Below are 22,633 nucleotides of genomic sequence, written 5' to 3'. Positions count from 1 at the left end.
GTGACGACTCCCCCGCTTTAAAGCTTGATTCAAGCGTTGTATCGTATTTGCGCATGTCTACTGCCGCTGTAACTTACTTGTGTCCTGTTTAGCGATCGTGATAAAAGCTTCATTCAATGCGTTTGAATAAGGGTTTTCTGAGTAATAGAAACTCTTTCCATCTGTAGCCAGGGGCAACTGCTCCATATTGTGTGACGCATCTACGCCCAATGCTATAGTGTGGACACATACACCTTTGTCTACAATCTGTAAAAAGTATTTTCAATGAATTTGAAATGATGGGGTTTTATTCATTTATTCAGTAAGCTGATCTTTATAATTATATTATGACAATCTGATTTTACCGCGGTTCAGAATCTTCATTTGGAACTGTACTAACTTTACCAGCCAACAATACACCTTTCCTATAAATTGCGCCCTCTAGTGACGAAGCGTTAATATGACGTAATGGGTGACGCTAATGGCTGTTAAAATCATCAATGTCGTTTTGACTTGCAGTCGTCCATCAATGAAAGTTGTGTTTTTGAGATAATTTAGCATATTTTGGATGACAACCGACTACACATCCAAACACATTGACCGTTTTGTTCGACATTGCCAATAAATACTTAGAGAGTGCGATTTTAAAGAATGGTGTATGATTTGACTCAAAAAATGTTTTGAATATCACCAGGTCAAATATAAACAGGTGAGAGTGCCGTCGTGGTTAATGGTAATGCGCCATTTGCGGATTTTGGGTACACCTAATGTATTTTAATCGGTGGACATTATGTAGCTTCGTTCGAAGATGCTTCATGATACACGTTGGTGACTAGCTGAAGCCTGCCTTTTTTGCAACGACTGACAGAAAATTTCTCTACAGATCCATTATTATTCATTTTGTGTCGTAGACATATGGTTTGAAGATTGTTTAGCGGTTATAAACACAGGGAGCCCAGGAACTATGATCAACTGTACGCACTCCCTATGAGAGGGGGGTATCGGCTGGTATCTAGTGTAAGAAATAGACAAGGGATGAAGGCTCCAGCCAGCTCATATTTTTTTAAACTGGAAAAAACAGATGAACAGAATGAAAAATAAAATCTATACAAAATACCAGGTTGAAGAATATTAGTTGCTCTTTCAAATTTCGCCAAAGCCTTACCTATATTTTACCTATATCTGCAGAATAAATCAAGAAAACTACACAAATTGACTCCATTTACGAATAATTAACAGTTGGAGGCGTGGCCTGTTCAGCATTTGTCAACAACCAATCACAAGACTGGTTACGAACCAGTTGAGCAAGGCCAACCGAGTTACACTAGATACCAGCCGACACCCCCCCCCCCCCGCTCATAGAGAGTGCGTACAGTTGATCATAGTTCCTGGGCTCCCTGTGTTATAACTAGGGCAGATACGAATGGGGATAAACGTAAAAATTACGCAAACACTGAAGCTAGCAGTTGGTCTAGTTGGGGAGATGGACTCTAGTATTTAACGAATGACCGTAGATATGTTTGCGTAATTTTATAATGTGCTAAGTTTTACATAATGTTATAGGTATGTTTAAATATTACTTTCGGATGTTTGCACGTACCGTCGACTGGACGTCATCAATGTATGGGGATCGGTTCTCTTCGCCATCGCTGACAAGAATTATACAACCACCGGCTGCGTCATTTCCGCCATTCTCCAACACATCTATTGCCTCGGACAGTCCTTTAGTGGAAACAAAAAAAAATAGTCAGGCGAAATGTGGATATTAATGAATAACACAACGTGATTTTACATGAGTTTCTTGAGGCCCCTCAACAAAAACTTTTACCCAATTCCGCTCCTCCAGTATCTCTCGCCCAATTTAAATATAGATAATTCTCTTCATAGCACGTATAGTTATTTGGAGGGGCGTAAACAATATATTATCTTGTGGGTGGGCCTGTTAGGGTTAAGGTTCAGGTTATACTTGTATATATTGTATATACTACAGCGAACATTGGTGAAACAGAGAGTAGGAAAAAAGTTCCACGGACAATTTATGTGTTGCAAAAATAAACGTGTTTTTTTCCTTTTTACTCATACGTTGTAAGTACAACGGATTTATATTTATTTACTAATAACTCTTGCCTTGTAAACACGGCGCAATTACTAATCAATTGTATTTATTTACTAATAAAAATTTTACATCAATATTCAAAAAAAAAATAATCCGCACTATAGTCTTGCAACATACGAGTTATTAGTAAATTTGGTAAAAAAAATATTAAAAAATTGCTGTATTTGCGATGTGTAAGTTATAAAGCAAATAAAATTTAAAAAAATCGTGCTCGCAAAGTTTTTAGTAAACAAACATAAACTTAAATACACCTACTTGCAACTTGCGCGCTATTAGTAAATAAATATAGTTAAAGCGCGGTGGTCGTCGCGCAGCACGTGTTTGAATTTCATGTAAATAAACAATGTGTTTTACACGCGTTGTATACGTCGCTATGAGTCCCATATCGAACAGGACGCGGCGCGACGACCGCTGTCCTTTAAACCATATTTGCAAAATACGAGTGAAAACGAAGTAATTAGAAATACGTCCTTCTTGTAACGCATGGAATCATATCCCTTAGAAATAAATGCAACCTACTCAACTCAGGCGGAGTAGGACCGATCTGGACGGGGACGTGTTGTCGTACTTGTCACTTGTCTGGAGGAAGGGGCTTTTTGTTCGGGCACCGGTTAAGCACTGCCCCGAATTTACCGATAGATTAGCAAGAATGAAGTCTCGGTTGAGAAAAAAAGGCTATGACAACTTGTGCCCGAGCGTAACCTAGCAGCTGCTCGTCCTGGGAGAACATAATATATATCAGCATGCAAACAACCACGTGATGTCACCAATAGTTGTCACTTTTCAACGGCAGCATTTACCCTAGCCTGACAAGTTGGCATAGGTGGCGCCCTGGACTGCTGCGATCCCCACCAACGCCTGACAGAATAGTGTAGTTTTCGTCGGCAACTTCAAAACAGAAACTCCACACCCAGATCTAGAATCCGTAGCGTAGTTATGAATATTCATTTAAGTAGTCATGGTAACTCTGTCAGTCATAGATTACAACGTGCTAAATATAAACAAACGCCACTTAAGATTACGCACGATAAAGATAACAAGTCAACAAGCTTACGATGAATATTTACTTCAGTAGTGAATATTCTAGGAGGAAGACATGGAGTTCTCTACATCATTGTGCGAGTTTTCCAACCAACAAATTACTCCGGTGAAGACGACTTTTGAATTAACTCTGGACCGGACATCGTGTGCAATTTGCGGTACCGATGTGTCAAGTCAACCAAAAAACCGAAGACCGATATTTTCCAGCAATTCCAGTTGGTGGGGATCGCAGCAGTCCAGGGCGCCACCTACGCCAACTTGTCAGGCTACATTTACCCATGCTAGTGTATATAAGCCAATACTTACCAGAACCGATGCCCGTTGCATCACCGATGTCGTCGCGTGTCGGTATTAATTCCAATAAGTCTAATCGTGTACTCTCCGAAATGGTCACCATTTGTGATCGCGTGCTTGGCTGGTCGTTAAATACTACCATACCCAACTCATCATCGTCATCAGCAGTGAGGAGTATATAAATGCTGGCGACCTGTAAACATGAATAATCAAGTTTTGTTTTAATTTTGGATGACCTAAAAAGCCAATTATTGGTTATGTTTATCCGAGAAAATCCCAAGAGAATTCACTGTGCGCTTTTACTGTATATAACAAAATTGCATTTGTGAGTTGAGTTGAGTTGAGTCACGTGATGTTCACGACCGAGTACGTTATTAAATTTATCATTGTGTTCAACCTAATTCGTAGACAGTCCATTCATTTTCATTATCAGGTGAATGTACGCCCTCTCATTTGATGCATCGCGTTATCCTTAGGGGGTGCTAATTGTGTGTGCACGTGTCTCGGTGACTCTACGAGTGAACATATTCACAGCCCTGGAGGGATCGTCGTTTATGACGCCCTCTTGTGGCGGTCTTCTAACTGTCCTTCTTTTTTATACATGCTCAGACTCGCGAGAATGGCATCTTCGCCAGCGAAAGAGCATTTATTCGGCCGAAGCCTCAACATTAACCACGGATCACGTTCGTGGGCCGGATATGAATGGCCGGCTTTAGCAAAACCGTGCGATTCGGACGATGCGAGAACGGTTACTGACGAAATCCACCTATAACGTGCAATAGTCTATTCACGTGCATGTAGCTTACCTGTCCAAGTTTCTCTATTCGATTATTGGAAGACATACTGCCAGAAATATCCAACAAGAGTACGTTACGTTTAGCCCTCTGTTTTACAACTCTGAAGGACGGAACCGTTGAAAGGTTATCTCGCGGTGGGTTGGCGTCATCGGCAAAGTCCACGTGTTCACGCATAACCTATAGGGAAGAATGGGGTAAAGCGATATTATCCACCAGGCGGTCAACGGTTTAATCGGTACTATTTGGTGTGTTTCGGACATAAAACACCACGTTATTCATATTTTTCGTGTATGTATGCCAGTGAGTTGTGAGTTGTCAATTTCAGCGATATATAGTACATTTCAAACACGACCATGACAATTAGGACTGAGAATATATCGCGTTTGTGGTTGTACAAAAACGTCACATTTTGCCGTTTAAATGCGCATTCCTTAGTGATTGATATAAGTCCCATGATGCCGCACGACGAGACTCAGTGGGTGTAGAGGCGAATTGTATTACCTGCCAGATGTTTTTCTCGTCACATAGCCTGTTATGTTTAGTGGGAGCTTGTTCATTATGTATACTGCCCGACGAGTCGGCCATTGTTTCATTGTCACAAAAATGAACAATCTGAAGAAAAAAAAAGGTAAATGACATCATCAGGGATATCTATATGTACATTTTTGTACGTGGTAGTTTATCGAGCTAACCTCGGTTGCTATGGATACTTACATTTGGCAAATACTGCCTGTACATGAGGGAACCTGTGTAAGATCTGTCGTATCTTTTATCATAGAACCTACAGTCGGGTTCTGGTAGATTACCAACGACGTCACACTCAAGAAACGTGTCTTTGTGAAACATGATTCCTGTGGAATAATAACTGTTAGTATAGCTCATAGCAAAAACGTCACGTTGATTGGTCAGAACGAGGTCACATGATGGCCAATAAAACTCATAATTCCACTATAAAGACTAAATTGGTTACAATATATTCATAAAGTGCAAAATAAAGAGAAATCGGGTTAGAAACATAACAGTGTTGTGCTAATGAAAATTACATTCCACTATTGTGTCATGTGAACGTGAAATGAATAATCTAATTTGTTTTATTGTCAAGAGGCTACTTTGCAATTTACAATATGCAAATAGTTTCAGAATTGGACCGGTCTTGAGATCACAACTACGATTATAATTTGAGTAATTATTTTAATAGTATTTTAAATATAAAGCTTCCACGAGTGTTATCGCAGCCTTGTCTTGAGGCGTATATTCCTGACATGTGACCCATCGTTGACTTGGGTTTAATCGACAAAATGTTATCGACGTTCACGATCGTGATTGGCGAAAATTCCAAATTACAATCCAGACCACTATTTTCATCTTAGAAGTAGGTAGGCAAATTGTCTGATAAAATCTCCGTATTTTTTTCAGTTATTTTAAAAAATAGTTGAATTGTATCATAAAAATATAAATTCATGATTTGACTTTCAGAGCAGTCTCAATTTCAATCAATACGATTACCGTCTGAATCGAATGCACCAAACAGTCGTTCGATTTGCGCCCTCTATCGATAGCAACTAGTGTGTTAGTATGTATCTGTCAATAGAGGGCGCTACTCGTGTACAGGTGACATGTTGACCCAACGCGAAATAAAACCAAAAATTATTATTATTTTATTATCTTTTACCAAAAAGTGTGCAACCATTCGTGTTTTGTTTTTTTCAATATTACCTGTTACTGCAGTTGAACACCTCGTGGCTTCAATCTGACCATTGGGTCCAGCGTAGAAGAGGGGGGCACCTGTGTTACCACCTGGGTACTCGTCGTATACACCCCATCGCAAATGTCCCCATTCATGCACTATGGCCTGATGAAAAAAGCACATTGTATTTTTATTTCATTCTGAAACCGATAATGTACTAAGAGTATTATAACGAGGCATCATTTACTCTTAAAAGTCGTGCGTTTGCTGTAGTTGTACACTCAATGCACAATCCCGGAAAATAGCGCCCTCTGACGACGAACTGCATATGTGACGTCAAAATGGCGTAGATGAGTGCACGGTTACTTTTTTAGTAACCGTGATGAGTGTAAAGAAATGTCATTCAAAGTGACTCTTTAATTATGTAGTTGTTCGTAATTTAGAAAATAGTGACCACAGACCACAACGAACAATATCGACGATGTCACTGGCGTTTCTTACACCCATTTACGAATGGCAATTCACTTGTGTATAAACAACAAACGCGGGATCGTGGAGAGTGAATACGGTTAGAAATCTAGGGTATTTAATTTCAATTGATTAACATGTAGGTCCGTGTTTTTCTGAATGTTATATAATCCTCGGGCGGAGCTACGTCACAAGACGTTCCACGTCGCTAAGACGCGTACCACTGTGCCATGCATTTCTATGTTTTTCGAAGTAATCCTGAACAATCAAACCCCGGGCAATCAAATTAATATGCTGCTCACGTAGGGCTAATCTTGTTACACTGTTCAGGAGAGTCTCAACAACCATCCCAAAGTACCGTTTTCTGATAGATTTCGGCTTTGTTTTCACCGCAATGGTCGGCCAGGCGGTGAATATGCCCGGATGTCCGCTCCCGAGAATGTTGCAATGCACCCTTCCTTACGATATACATCGCGCCCTCTAGTGACAAAGCGCTTCTATGACGTAAATGAGTGACAGGAAGGCCGTTCAAATCATTGATGTCGGTTTGATCTGTATTCATCCATAAATAATATTATATTGTTGAGGAATTTTACTATATTTTTGTCAAGTTGAGCGACATTGGCTTCACCCATATACGTCGTTATGACGTCACAAATGCGCTCTGTCACTGGAGGGCGTCGGGCAATACCTTCTCATATGGTCCGTGCTGTGAAGCAATGTCAGAATCGTTGATATACACGGTTGTCAGTTGCATATAATCCCCTAACTCTCCACAGGGCGTTGTTTTATGAACGTACGGACCGTGATTGGTGTCATTTTCCCGAATAACTACCCTGACGTCACTTTTGTCATATGTTTGGAAGTCAGCTGATCCATATTCAAGGTTGTCATCCCATGACTTGGGAACGAGGATGGATATGTCCTTAAAAAACGCACGATGTCTGTTTATTGAAAAAACAAATAAGAATAATTGTTATGACGTCATTATTTATGTGTTTCACGAGTATATTCCAGAGTGAATATTAAATGGCAGCAGTCGTCGAGCCGCGTCCTGTTCGATATGGGACTCATAGCGACGTATACAACGCGTGTAAAATACATTGTTTATTTACATGAAATTCGAACACGCGCTGCGCGACGACCACCGCGCTTTAAGCAAATGAAGACATTTTTTGCTACTTTTGATTCAACACGAAATGGAAATCTATTCATACTCATCTTGGTCATTGTAAATAATGGGTCATATGTATGGTGTTTGTCTATACAGTCCGGTTATGCTCCACTACGTACAACTTGGTGCTCTTTTTTAAGCTCTATGCAAATAGCCCCCAGTTTTGTATACGTCCATAGTGTGAGTTTTATTAAAGTTTCCTTGTACATGTATCATGATTTGAATTTTAACACTGCTAAAATTAAACATCTATGTTTTTTTTTATTTTGACAGATCAATCCAAGAAAATCACTCAGCATAAAAGAGAAAACACAACCAAACCGAAGAACGTGTCGGCACAGGCAGTTAGTGAGATTATATTGTTCAATACATGGGACAAGTGGAATGATATTATGTCCATAGCAATGGTCTATGTATCGTGCAAGTAGGATAAAATTATCCTTCCAGTGATGACTGGTACATGGGAAAAGGTATTATCCCTGGTCACAACAACATGGGAGATAATATTATCCCTGAGTGGTCCCAACAACAATGGAGATAATATTATCCCTGAGTGGTCCCAACAACAAGGGAGATAATATTATCCCTGAGTGGTCCCAACAACAATGGAGATAATATTATCCCTGAGTGGTCCCAACAACATGGGAGATAATATTATCCCTGAGTGGTCTCAACAACAAGGGAGATAATATTATCCCTGAGTGGTCCCAACAACAAGGGAAATAATATTATCCCTGAGTGGTCCCAACAACAAAGGAGATAATATTATCTCTGAGTGGTCCCAACAACAAGGGAGATAATATTATCTCTGAGTGGTCCCAACAACAAGGCAGATAATATTATCCCTGAGTGGTCCCAACAACAAGGGAAATAATATTATCCCTGAGTGGTCCCAACAACAAAGGAGATAATATTATCTCTGAGTGGTCCCAACAACAAGGGAGATAATATTATCTCTGAGTGGTCCCAACAACAAGGGAGATAATATTATCTCTGAGTGGTCCCAACAACAAGGGAAATAATATTATCTCTGAGTGGTCCCAACAACAAGGGAGATAATATTATCTCTGAGTGGTCCCAACAACAAGGGAGATAATATTATCTCTGAGTGGTCCCAACAACAAGGGAGATAATATTATCTCTGAGTGGTCCCCACAACAAGGGAAATAATATTATCCCTGAGTGGCCCCAACAACAAGGGAAATAATATTATCCCTGAGTGGTCCCAACAACAAGGCAGATAATATTATCCCTGAGTGGTCCCAACAACATGGGAAATAATAGTATCCCTGAGTGGTCCCAACAACAAAGGAGATAATATTATCTCTGAGTGGTCCCAACAACAAGGGAGATAATATTATCTCTGAGTGGTCCCAACAACATGGGAGATAATATTATCCCTGAGTGGTCCCAACAACAAGGGAGATAATATTATCCCTGGGTGGTCCCAACAACAAGGGAGATAATATTATCCCTGAGTGGTCCCAACAACAAGGGAGATAATATTATCCCTGAGTGGTCCCAACAACAAGGGAGATAATATTATCCCTGAGTGGTCCCAACAACAAGGGAGATAATATTATCCCTGGGTGGTCCCAACAACAAGGGAGATAATATTATCTCTGAGTGGTCCCAACAACATGGGAGATAATATTATCCCTGAGTGGTCCCAACAACAAGGGAGATAATATTATCCCTGGGTGGTCCCAACAACAAGGGAGATAATATTATCCCTGAGTGGTCCCAACAACAAGGCAGATAATATTATCCCTGAGTGGTCCCAACAACAAGGGAAATAATATTATCCCTGAGTGGTCCCAACAACAAAGGAGATAATATTATCTCTGAGTGGTCCCAACAACAAGGGAGATAATATTATCTCTGAGTGGTCCCAACAACATGGGAGATAATATTATCTCTGAGTGGTCCCAACAACATGGGAGATAATATTATCTCTGAGTGGTCCCAACAACAAGGGAGATAATATTATCTCTGAGTGGTCCCAACAACAAGGGAGATAATATTATCTCTGAGTGGTCCCAACAACATGGGAGATAATATTATCCCTGAGTGGTCCCAACACCAAGGCAGATAATATTATCCCTGAGTGGTCCCAACAACAAGGGAAATAATATTATCCCTGAGTGGTCCCAACAACAAAGGAGATAATATTATCTCTGAGTGGTCCCAACAACAAGGGAGATGATATTATCTCTGAGTGGTCCCAACAACAAGGGAGATAATATTATCTCTGAGTGGTCCCAACAACAAGGGAAATAATATTATCCCTGAGTGGTCCCAGCAACATGGGAGATAATATTATCTTTGAGTGGTCCCAACAACCTGGGAGATAATATTATCCCTGAGTGGTCCCAACAACATGAGAGATAATATTATCCCTGAGTGGTCCCAACAACAAGGCAGATAATATTATCCCTGAGTGGTCCCAGAAACATGGGAGATAATATTATCCCTGAGTGGTCCCAACAACAAGGGAAATAATATTATCCCTGAGTGGTCCCAACAACAAAGGAGATAATATTATCTCTGAGTGGTCCCAACAACAAGGGAGATAATATTATCTCTGAGTGGCCCCAACAACATGGGAGATAATATTATCTCTGAGTGGTCCCAACAACAATGGAGATAATATTATCCCTGAGTGGTCCCAACAACAAGGGAGATAATATTATCCCTGAGTGGTCCCAACAACAATGGCGATAATATTATCCCTGAGTGGTCCCAACAACATGGGAGATAATATTATCCCTGAGTGGTCTCAACAACAAGGGAGATGATATTATCCCTGAGTGGTCCCAACAACAAGGGAAATAATATTATCCCTGAGTGGTCCCAACAACAAAGGAGATAATATTATCTCTGAGTGGTCCCAACAACAAAGGAGATAATATTATCTCTGAGTGGTCCCAACAACAAGGCAGATAATATTATCCCTGAGTGGTCCCAACAACAAGGGAAATAATATTATCCCTGAGTGGTCCCAACAACAAAGGAGATAATATTATCTCTGAGTGGTCCCAACAACAAGGGAGATAATATTATCTCTGAGTGGTCCCAACAACAAGGGAGATAATATTATCTCTGAGTGGTCCCAACAACAAGGGAAATAATATTATCCCTGAGTGGTCCCAACAACAAGGCAGATAATATTATCCCTGAGTGGTCCCAACAACAAGGGAAATAATATTATCCCTGAGTGGTCCCAACAACAAAGGAGATAATATTATCTCTGAGTGGTCCCAACAACAAGGGAGATAATATTATCTCTGAGTGGTCCCAACAACATGGGAGATAATATTATCCCTGAGTGGTCCCAACAACAAAGGAGATAATATTATCCCTGAGTGGTCCCAACAACAAGGCAGATAATATTATCCCTGAGTGGTCCCAACAACAAGGGAAATAATATTATCCCTGAGTGGTACCAACAACAAAGGAGATAATATTATCTCTGAGTGGTCCCAACAACAAGGGAGATAATATTATCTCTGAGTGGTCCCAACAACATGGGAGATAATATTATCTCTGAGTGGTCCCAACAACATGGGAGATAATATTATCCCTGAGTGGTCCCAACAACAAGGCAGATAATATTATCCCTGAGTGGTCCCAACAACAAGGGAAATAAGATTATCCCTGAGTGGTCCCAACAACAAAGGAGATAATATTATCTCTGAGTGGTCCCAACAACAAGGGAGATAATATTATCTCTGAGTGGTCCCAACAACAAGGGAGATAATATTATCTCTGAGTGGTCCCAACAACAAGGGAAATAATATTATCCCTGAGTGGTCCCAGCAACATGGGAGATAATATTATCCTTGAGTGGTCCCAGCAACCTGGGAGATAATATTATCCCTGAGTGGTCCCAACAACATGGGAGATAATATTATCCCTGAGTGGTCCCAACAACAAGGCAGATAATACAAGTCATTGTCAATGACACGTCCCCGTTCCGTTCATATTTGAGTGACATATACATTCAAAGCAGATCATGACCGAAATGCACCTGCATATGTACAACACATTGTGCTAAATCTGAACAAAATCCATCCATGCATGACTGAGATCCGGTTCTGGAATTGTGAAAATACGTGATTTTGATGCATTTTCGGCCTTAAAATGGCCATCATTCCGCTATTGTTAAGCAGATCATGAAACAAATGCACATATCTATTTGTGACATGATGTACCATGTGTGTGTGAAGTTTGAACTTGATCAATCCAGACATGTCTTGGATACGAATCCAGAACTGAATTCTTTAACAAAATGGCCGCCAGTCGGCCATTTCGAACTTGATCCGAAAAAAAAAAGACGTGCATCAAGGTCCTATTATGTTTAATGTATGTACCAAATTTGAACAAAATCCATCGATGCATAACTGAGATACGGGTCCGGAATGGTGAAAATGTGCGATTTCAATGCATTTTCGGCCTTAAAGCGGCCCCCATTTGGCTATCGTTAATGAGATCATGAAACAAATGCACATACATATTTGTGACATGATGTACCTTGTGTGTGTGAAGTTTGAACTTGATCAATCCAGACATGTCTCGGATACGGATCCAGAACTGAATTCTTTAAAACAAAATGGCCGCCAGTCGGCTATTTCGAACTTGATCCGAAAAAAAAAATGACGTGCATCAAGGTCCTATTATGTTTAATGTATGTACCAAATTTGAATGAAATCCGTCCATGCATAACTGAGATCCGGGTCCGGAATGGTGAAAATGTGCGATTTCAATGCATTTTCGGCCTTAAAGCGGCCGCCATTTGGCTATCGTTAATGAGATCATGAAACAAATGCACATACATATTTGTGACATGATGTACCTTGTGTGTGTGAAGTTTGACCTCGATCAATCCAAGCATGTCTCAGATACGGATCCAGAACTGAATTCTTTAAAACAAAATGGCCGCCAGTCGGCCATTTCGAACCCGATCCAAAAAAAAAATGACGTGCATCAAGGTCCTATTATGTTTAATGTATGTACCAAATTTGAACAAAATCCGTCCATGCATAACTGAGATCCGGGTCCGGAATGGTGAAAATGTGCGATTTTGATGCATTTTCGGCCTTAAAATGGCCGCTATTCGGCTATCGTTAATGAGATCATGAAACAAATGCACATACATATTTGTGACATGATGTACCTTGTGTGTGTGAAGTTTGAACTTGATCAATCCAGACATGTCTCGGATACGGATCCAGAACTGAATTCTTTAAAACAAAATGGCCGCCAGTCGGCTATTTCGAACTTGGTCCGAAAAAAAAAATGACGTGCATCAAGGTCCTATTATGTTTAATGTATGTACCAAATTTGAATGAAATCCGTCCATGCATAACTGAGATCCGGGTCCGGAATGGTGAAAATGTGCGATTTCAATGCATTTTCGGCCTTAAAGCGGCCGCCATTTGGCTATCGTTAATGAGATCATGAAACAAATGCACATACATATTTGTGACATGATGTACCTTGTGTGTGTGAAGTTTGAACTCGATCAATCCAAGCATGTCTCGGATACGGATCCAGAACTGAATTCTTTAAAACAAAATGGCCGCCAGTCGGCCATTTCGAACCCGATCCAAAAAAAAAAAGACGTGCATCAAGGTCCTATTATGTTTAATGTATGTACCAAATTTGAACAAAATCCGTCCATGCATAACTGAGATCCGGGTCCGGAATGGTGAAAATGTGCGATTTTGATGCATTTTCGGCCTTAAAATGGCCGCTATTCGGCTATCGTTAATCGGATCATGAAAAAAATGCATGTGCATATGTCCCATATAATGTGTGATGTATGAGTGAAGTTTGAACTTAATCGGTCCATGCATGTTCGAGATACAGGTGATCACGGACGCACGGACGCACGGACGCACGGACGCACGGACGCACACAGGGCAAAACATAAGTCCCCGTTTTCGGACTGCGTCCGAACGGGGACTAATTATCCCTGAGTGGTCCCAGAAACATGGGAGATAATATTATCCCTGAGTGGTCCCAGCAACAATGGAGATAATATTATCCCTGAGTGGTCCCAACAACAAGGCAGATAATATTATCCCTGAGTGGTCCCAACAACAATGGAGATAATATTATCCCTGAGTGGTCCCAATAACAATGGAGATAATATTATCTCTGAGTGGTCTCAACAACAAGGGAGATAATATTATCTCTGAGTGGTCCCAACAACAAGGGAGATAATATTATCCCTGAGTGGTCCCAACAACAAGGGAGATAATATTATCCCTGAGTGGTCCCAACAACAAGGGAAATAATATTATCCCTGAGTGGTCCCAACAACAAGGCAGATAATATTATCCCTGAGTGGTCCCAACAACAAGGGAGATAATATTATCTCTGAGTGGTTCCAACAACAAGGGAGATAATATTATCTCTGAGTGGTCCCAACAACAAGGGAGATAATATTATCCCTGAGTGGTCCCAACAACAAGGGAAATAATATTATCTCTGAGTGGTCCCAACAACAAGGGAGATAATATTATCTCTGAGTGGTCCCAACAACAAGGGAGATAATATTATCCCTGAGTGGTCCCAACAACAAGGGAAATAATATTATCTCTGAGTGGTCCCAACAACAAGGGAGATAATATTATCTCTGAGTGGTCCCAACAACAAGGGAAATAATATTATCCCTGAGTGGTCCCAACAACATGGGAGATAATATTATCCCTGAGTGGTCCCAACAACAAGGGAAATAATATTATCTCTGAGTGGTCCCAACAACAAGGGAGATTATATTATCCCTGAGTGGTCCCAACAACATGGGAGATAATATTATCCCTGAGTGGTCCCAACAACAAGGGAGATAATATTATCCCTGGGTGGTCCCAACAACAAGGGAGATAATATTATCCCTGAGTGGTCCCAACAACAAGGCAGATAATATTATCCCTGAGTGGTCCCAACAACAAGGGAAATAATATTATCTCTGAGTGGTCCCAACAACAAAGGAGATAATATTATCTCTGAGTGGTCCCAACAACAATGGAGATAATATTATCTCTGAGTGGTCCCAACAACATGGGAGATAATATTATCTCTGAGTGGTCCCAACAACATGGGAGATAATATTATCTCTGAGTGGTCCCAACAACAAGGGAGATAATATTATCTCTGAGTGGTCCCAACAACAAGGGAGATAATATTATCTCTGAGTGGTCCCAACAACATGGGAGATAATATTATCTCTGAGTGGTCCCAACAACATGGGAGATAATATTATCCCTGAGTGGTCCCAACACCAAGGCAGATAATATTATCCCTGAGTGGTCCCAACAACAAGGGAAATAATATTATCCCTGAGTGGTCCCAACAACAAAGGAGATAATATTATCTCTGAGTGGTCCCAACAACAAGGGAGATGATATTATCTCTGAGTGGTCCCAACAACAAGGGAGATAATATTATCTCTGAGTGGTCCCAACAACAAGGGAAATAATATTATCCCTGAGTGGTCCCAGCAACATGGGAGATAATATTATCCTTGAGTGGTCCCAACAACCTGGGAGATAATATTATCCCTGAGTGGTCCCAACAACATGGGAGATAATATTATCCCTGAGTGGTCCCAACAACAAGGCAGATAATATTATCCCTGAGTGGTCCCAGAAACATGGGAGATAATATTATCCCTGAGTGGTCCCAACAACAAGGGAAATAATATTATCCCTGGGTGGTCCCAACAACAAAGGAGATAATATTATCTCTGAGTGGTCCCAACAACAAGGGAGATAATATTATCTCTGAGTGGCCCCAACAACATGGGAGATAATATTATCTCTCAGTGGTCCCAACAACAATGGAGATAATATTATCTCTGAGTGGTCCCAACAACAACGGAGATAATATTATCCCTGAGTGGTCCCAACAACAATGGCGATAATATTATCCCTGAGTGGTCCCAACAACATGGGAGATAATATTATCCCTGAGTGGTCTCAACAACAAGGGAGATAATATTATCCCTGAGTGGTCCCAACAACAAGGGAAATAATATTATCCCTGAGTGGTCCCAACAACAAAGGAGATAATATTATCTCTGAGTGGTCCCAACAACAAAGGAGATAATATTATCTCTGAGTGGTCCCAACAACAAGGCAGATAATATTATCCCTGAGTGGTCCCAACAACAAGGGAAATAATATTATCCCTGAGTGGTCCCAACAACAAAGGAGATAATATTATCTCTGAGTGGTCCCAACAACAAGGGAGATAATATTATCTCTGAGTGGTCCCAACAACAAGGGAGATAATATTATCTCTGTGTGGTCCCAACAACAAGGGAAATAATATTATCCCTGAGTGGTCCCAACAACAAGGCAGATAATATTATCCCTGAGTGGTCCCAACAACAAGGGAAATAATATTATCCCTGAGTGGTCCCAACAACAAAGGAGATAATATTATCTCTGAGTGGTCCCAACAACAAGGGAGATAATATTATCTCTGAGTGGTCCCAACAACATGGGAGATAATATTATCCCTGAGTGGTCCCAACAACAAAGGAGATAATATTATCCCTGAGTGGTCCCAACAACAAGGCAGATAATATTATCCCTGAGTGGTCCCAACAACAAGGCAGATAATATTATCCCTGAGTGGTCCCAACAACAAGGGAGATAATATTATCCCTGAGTGGTCCCAACAACAATGGAGATAATATTATCCCTGAGTGGTCCCAACAACAAAGAAGATAATATTATCTCTGAGTGGTCCCAACAACAAGGGAGATAATATTATCTCTGAGTGGTCCCAACAACATGGGAGATAATATTATCTCTGAGTGGTCCCAACAACATGGGAGATAATATTATCCCTGAGTGGTCCCAACAACAAGGCAGATAATATTATCCCTGAGTGGTCCCAACAACAAGGGAAATAAGATTATCCCTGAGTGGTCCCAACAACAAAGGAGATAATATTATCTCTGAGTGGCCCCAACAACAAGGGAGATAATATTATCTCTGAGTGGTCCCAACAACAAGGGAGATAATATTATCTCTGAGTGGTCCCAACAACAAGGGAAATAATATTATCCCTGAGTGGTCCCAGCAACATGGGAGATAATATTATCCCTGAGTGGTCCCAACAACCTGGGAGATAATATTATCCCTGAGTGGTCCCAACAACATGGGAGATAATATTATCCCTGAGTGGTCCCAACAACAAGGCAGATAATATTATCCCTGAGTGGTCCCAGAAACATGGGAGATAATATTATCCCTGAGTGGTCCCAGCAACAATGGAGATAATATTATCCCTGAGTGGTCCCAACAACAAGGGAGATAATATTATCCCTGAGTGGTCCCAACAACAATGGAGATAATATTATCCCTGAGTGGTCCCAACAACAATGGAGATAATATTATCTCTGAGTGGTCTCAACAACAAGGGAGATAATATTATCTCTGAGTGGTCCCAACAACAAGGGAGATAATATTATCCCTGAGTGGTCCCAACAACAAGGGAGATAATATTATCCCTGAGTGGTCCCAACAACAAGGGAAATAATATTATCCCTGAGTGGTCCCAACAACAAGGCAGATAATATTATCCCTGAGTGGTCCCAACAACAAGGGAGATAATATTATCTCTGAGTGGTTCCAACAACAAGGGAGATAATATTATCTCTGAGTGGTCCCAACAACAAGGGAGATAATATTATCTCTGAGTGGTCCCAACAACAAGGGAAATAATATTATCTCTGAGTGGTCCCAACAACAAGGGAGATAATATTATCTTTGAGTGGTCCCAACAACAAGGGAGATAATATTATCCCTGAGTGGTCCCAACAACAAGGGAAATAATATTATCTCTGAGTGGTCCCAACAACAAGGGAGATAATATTATCTCTGAGTGGTCCCAACAACAAGGGAAATAATATTATCCCTGAGTGGTCCCAACAACATGGGAGATAATATTATCCCTGAGTGGTCCCAACAACAAGGGAAATAATATTATCTCTGAGTGGTCCCAACAACAAGGGAGATTATATTATCCCTGAGTGGTCCCAACAACATGGGAGATAATATTATCTCTGAGTGGTCCCAACAACAAGGGAGATAATATTATCCCTGAGTGGTCCCAACAACATGGGAGATAATATTATCTCTGAGTGGTCCCAACAACAAGGGAGATAATATTATCCCTGAGTGGCCCCAACAACAATGGAGATAATATTATCCCTGAGTGGTCCCAACAACATGGGAGATAATATTATCCCTGAGTGGTCCCAACAACAAAGGAGATAATATTATCTCTGAGTGGTCCCAACAACAAGGGAGATAATATTATCTCTGAGTGGTCCCAACAACAAGGGAGATAATATTATCCCTGAGTGGTCCCAACAACATGGGAGATAATATTATCCCTGAGTGGTCCCAACAACAAGGGAGATAATATTATCCCTGAGTGGTCCCAACAACAAGGGAGATAATATTATCCCTGAGTGGTCCCAACAACAAGGGAGATAATATTATCCCTGAGTGGTCCCAACAACAAGGGAGATAATATTATCCCTGAGTGGTCCCAACAACAAGGGAAATACTATTATCACTGAGTGGTTCCAACAACATGGGAGATAATATTATCTCTGAGTGGTCCCAACAACATGGGAGATAATATTATCTCTGAGTGGTCCCAGCAACAAGGGAGATATTATTATCCCTGAGTGGTCCCAACAACAAGGGAAATACTATTATCAATGAGTGGTTCCAACAACATGGGAGATAATATTATCCCTGAGTGGTCCCAACAACAAGTGAGATAATATTATCCGTGAGTAGTCCCAACAACATGGGAGATAATATTATCCGTGAGTAGTCCCAACAACATGGGAGATAATATTATCCCTGAGTGGTCCCAACAACATGGGAGATAATATTATCTCTGAGTGGTCCCAACAACAAGTGAGATAATATTATCCCTGAGTGGTCCCAACAACATGGGAGATAATATTATCCCTGAGTGGTCCCAACAACATGGGAGATAATATTATCTCTGAGTGGTCCCAACAACAAGTGAGATAATATTATCCCTGAGTGTTCCCAACAACATGGGAGATAATATTATCCCTGAGTGGTCCCAACAACATGGGAGATAATATTATCCCTGAGTGGTCCCAACAACAAGGGAGATAATATTATCTCTGAGTGGTCCCAACAACAAGGGAGATAATATTATCTCTGAGTGGTCCCAACAACAAGGGAAATAATATTATCTCTGAGTGGTCCCAACAACAAGGGAGATAATATTATCTCTGAGTGGTCCCAACAACAAGGGAGATAATATTATCCCTGAGTGGTCCCAACAACAAGGGAAATAATATTATCTCTGAGTGGTCCCAACAACAAGGGAGATAATATTATCTCTGAGTGGTCCCAACAACAAGGGAAATAATATTATCCCTGAGTGGTCCCAACAACATGGGAGATAATATTATCCCTGAGTGGTCCCAACAACAAGGGAAATAATATTATCTCTGAGTGGTCCCAACAACAAGGGAGATTATATTATCCCTGAGTGGTCCCAACAACATGGGAGATAATATTATCTCTGAGTGGTCCCAACAACAAGGGAGATAATATTATCCCTGAGTGGTCCCAACAACATGGGAGATAATATTATCTCTGAGTGGTCCCAACAACAAGGGAGATAATATTATCTCTGAGTGGTCCCAACAACAAGGGAGATAATATTATCCCTGAGTGGCCCCAACAACAATGGAGATAATATTATCTCTGAGTGGTCCCAACAACAAGGGAGATAATATTATCTCTGAGTGGTCCCAACAACAAGGGAGATAATATTATCCCTGAGTGGTCCCAACAACATGGGAGATAATATTATCCCTGAGTGGTCCCAACAACAAAGGAGATAATATTATCTCTGAGTGGTCCCAACAACAAGGGAGATAATATTATCTCTGAGTGGTCCCAACAACAAGGGAGATAATATTATCCCTGAGTGGTCCCAACAACATGGGAGATAATATTATCCCTGAGTGGTCCCAACAACAAGGGAGATAATATTATCCCTGAGTGGTCCCAACAACAAGGGAGATAATATTATCCCTGAGTGGTCCCAACAACAAGGGAGATAATATTATCCCTGAGTGGTCCCAACAACAAGGGAGATAATATTATCCCTGAGTGGTCCCAACAACAAGGGAAATACTATTATCACTGAGTGGTTCCAACAACATGGGAGATATTATTATCTCTGAGTGGTCCCAACAACATGGGAGATAATATTATCTCTGAGTGGTCCCAGCAACAAGGGAGATATTATTATCCCTGAGTGGTCCCAACAACAAGGGAAATACTATTATCAATGAGTGGTTCCAACAACATGGGAGATAATATTATCTCTGAGTGGTCCCAACAACATGGGAGATAATATTATCCCTGAGTGGTCCCAACAACAAGTGAGATAATATTATCCGTGAGTAGTCCCAACAACATGGGAGATAATATTATCCGTGAGTAGTCCCAACAACATGGGAGATAATATTATCCCTGAGTGGTCCCAACAACATGGGAGATAATATTATCTCTGAGTGGTCCCAACAACAAGTGAGATAATATTATCCCTGAGTGGTCCCAACAACATGGGAGATAATATTATCCCTGAGTGGTCCCAACAACATGGGAGATAATATTATCTCTGAGTGGTCCCAACAACAAGTGAGATAATATTATCCCTGAGTGGTCCCAACAACAAGGGAGATAATATTATTCCTGAGTGGTCCCAACAACGATGGAGATAATATTATCCCTGAGTGGTCCCAACAACAAAGGAGATACTATTATCCCTGAGTGGCCCAACAACAAGGGAGATAATATTATCTCCCGAGTTGTTCCAATAACAGAGATAGTATTACGTAGTTATATAGTAATTTTCAAAATGTTCGTAATTTGGGGTTAAAATGTGCTATTTTGATTATTATTGTATTTTCTGCTACCAGTGGTGAAGTGAAATATTCATGGTCATAATAATTCCATGTTGCTAGAAAACACTGCTTAACGCATGTTTGTCAAAACGGTTTCGTCATATGGTGGTTTTCTGATTCGTGTCTACGAAGTACACTGGCTACGTGCTTGTCCATTGTTAGTGAGTGGGTGGCAAGGACGAAATAAATTTAGATTCTACACCCCCTGTCTTTTCCTCATAAAAATAATAAATGCCGTTTATATCGAAATCCTAAAAATATGTTCGTGACCGCCTTCCATTTGACCACCTTTCGCGTATATTACTTTTGAAAGTAATTTCACGATCATGCTTGTACGATGGAGAAAAGCGATTGAAGCACGGAGATTGGGTGATACTGCAATTTAGAACCCATTTTCAAGGTTAGTTACCCAATTAACTATTATCTGAGTGGCCAATTGACGTTTTGCTCTGTATTCAACTTGTCTGAACTGCCGGATTTTCCCTGCACTGACATATGTGCATGGTTGGTGTGCGTTTCAATGCGTAATGATTTAGAGTGAAGTTAGAATCATAAATGCATATAAACACTTTTTTTTATATAACTGGCTACTAGTAAATAACATGGGACATGGTAATCGAGTAAATAAATAAATTATAGAATAAATTATCAAATATTTTTTTTTTTATTTGTAGAACCAGGGTTTATGAGATGGAGCATTGACGTGAAAGCGCATATCATTTCGATGTGTACTTTGTGTCCACCGTCATATTGATGTCATTCGTTTAGTAACCGACTTTTTTATACTACTGTTTACACGTTATTAAACAGTTTTAAAGTGTTTCACTAACTACAACTTTATCACTTGCGTTGAACCACCCAAGGTCGCATTACTCTGTTGCTATTGTTGTGTTTACGTAGACAATGCCACTATCATTAACAATGGCATGCCTTTGTTCTTTCCATTCTTAATCATTAAAGCTGACAAAAACAGAACATGGGAATGATCGGCCAATTTATTGATTGGAAAAGTAAGCTTTCCTTCTAGTAGACGGTGGGTGTCATTACACACTCACTTGTCGAATGAAATAACGCGGTTGTTCGCAATGCGTTGAAAAGATTCACAGCTATGCAAGAAGCATGATATTTGGTTTCATATCCATCATAACATTATAAATTTAAACTTTACCTTGTTACTTCGTAAAGGAATTCTGATGCGTCTGTGAAGATGGTCATTATGTTGTCTATAATGGAACTATCCTCGGGCACGTTCTCGTCAATCGCGATTACGATATCGTGGTACTCGTTGTTACTCAGGTACACTTTGCTGTGGCTCACGCTTTCGACCATTGGAAAGATTGCCAGTGTCAGATATGTCAAAGTTACGACCAGGTTCCGAATACGGTGCGCGTGGACTGACATTTTCTTTCACTACTTAGAGAGTTTACGGCGTTGTGCGATGTAATACGGTCTAATATGCATGTTCGGTACGCCACCATCGTTGCCATAGATACTACCAACACACATCACGTGACGCAAATACCACGTACGTCATCATGATGTGCAGGTATATATATATACAATAAAACCTCCCCATAAACAAAAAATGACGTTCCCAATAGGCAACAATGTGGTGTTCAAACTCTACAATGACATTCCCCATAGGCCGCAATGGGCAGCCTGAGGTCACACGCTACAATGACATTCCCCATAGACGACAATGTGCAGGTCACATACTACAATGAAATTCCTCTATAGACGTCTATGTACAGATCACATACTACAATAACATTTTCCATGGACAACGATGTACAGGTTACAAACTACAATGGAATTTCCCATGGACGACAATTGCAGGTCACGTACTACAATGAAACTCCCCATAGACGACAATGAACACATTACATAATACAACGAAGCTCTCCGTATGCGAAAATGCACAGACCACATACTACAATTAAAAACAACTAATATATTAACTTTTTCACCACCTGTTCAAAATAATCCCGTATACATGTATAGTCTACACTTTCCTTCAGAAGACTGGAACAAAAATAACTAAATTTGTTGAGTACAAATTGAAAATTGACACAAATTTTGT

At 40.4% G+C, this 22,633-nt stretch overlaps 1 protein-coding gene across 1 annotated transcript in view; it reads right to left on the bottom strand.

Moving 5' to 3' along the window:
* LOC100376576 (calcium-activated chloride channel regulator 4A-like) overlaps positions 1–21,882 on the bottom strand; it is a 28,623-nt gene extending 6,741 nt beyond the window's left edge. The window contains exons 1-9 of the mRNA XM_085505962.1: positions 21,722–21,882; positions 7,074–7,326; positions 5,944–6,079; positions 4,942–5,078; positions 4,729–4,839; positions 4,237–4,404; positions 3,443–3,623; positions 1,580–1,701; positions 78–246 (exon numbers count right to left, since the gene is read on the bottom strand). Coding sequence (XP_085362088.1) covers positions 78–246; positions 1,580–1,701; positions 3,443–3,623; positions 4,237–4,404; positions 4,729–4,839; positions 4,942–5,078; positions 5,944–6,079; positions 7,074–7,326; positions 21,722–21,882 — 1,438 coding nt within the window. The remainder of the gene's footprint in view (positions 1–77; positions 247–1,579; positions 1,702–3,442; positions 3,624–4,236; positions 4,405–4,728; positions 4,840–4,941; positions 5,079–5,943; positions 6,080–7,073; positions 7,327–21,721) is intronic.
* Positions 21,883–22,633: the final 751 nt, after the last annotated feature.

This window comes from Saccoglossus kowalevskii, chromosome 12 (genome assembly GCF_978046115.1).
Source record: "Saccoglossus kowalevskii chromosome 12, keSacKowa6.1, whole genome shotgun sequence".
Classification (NCBI taxonomy): Eukaryota; Metazoa; Hemichordata; class Enteropneusta; family Harrimaniidae; genus Saccoglossus; species Saccoglossus kowalevskii.
This window is presented reverse-complemented; position numbering and strand designations above follow the sequence as displayed.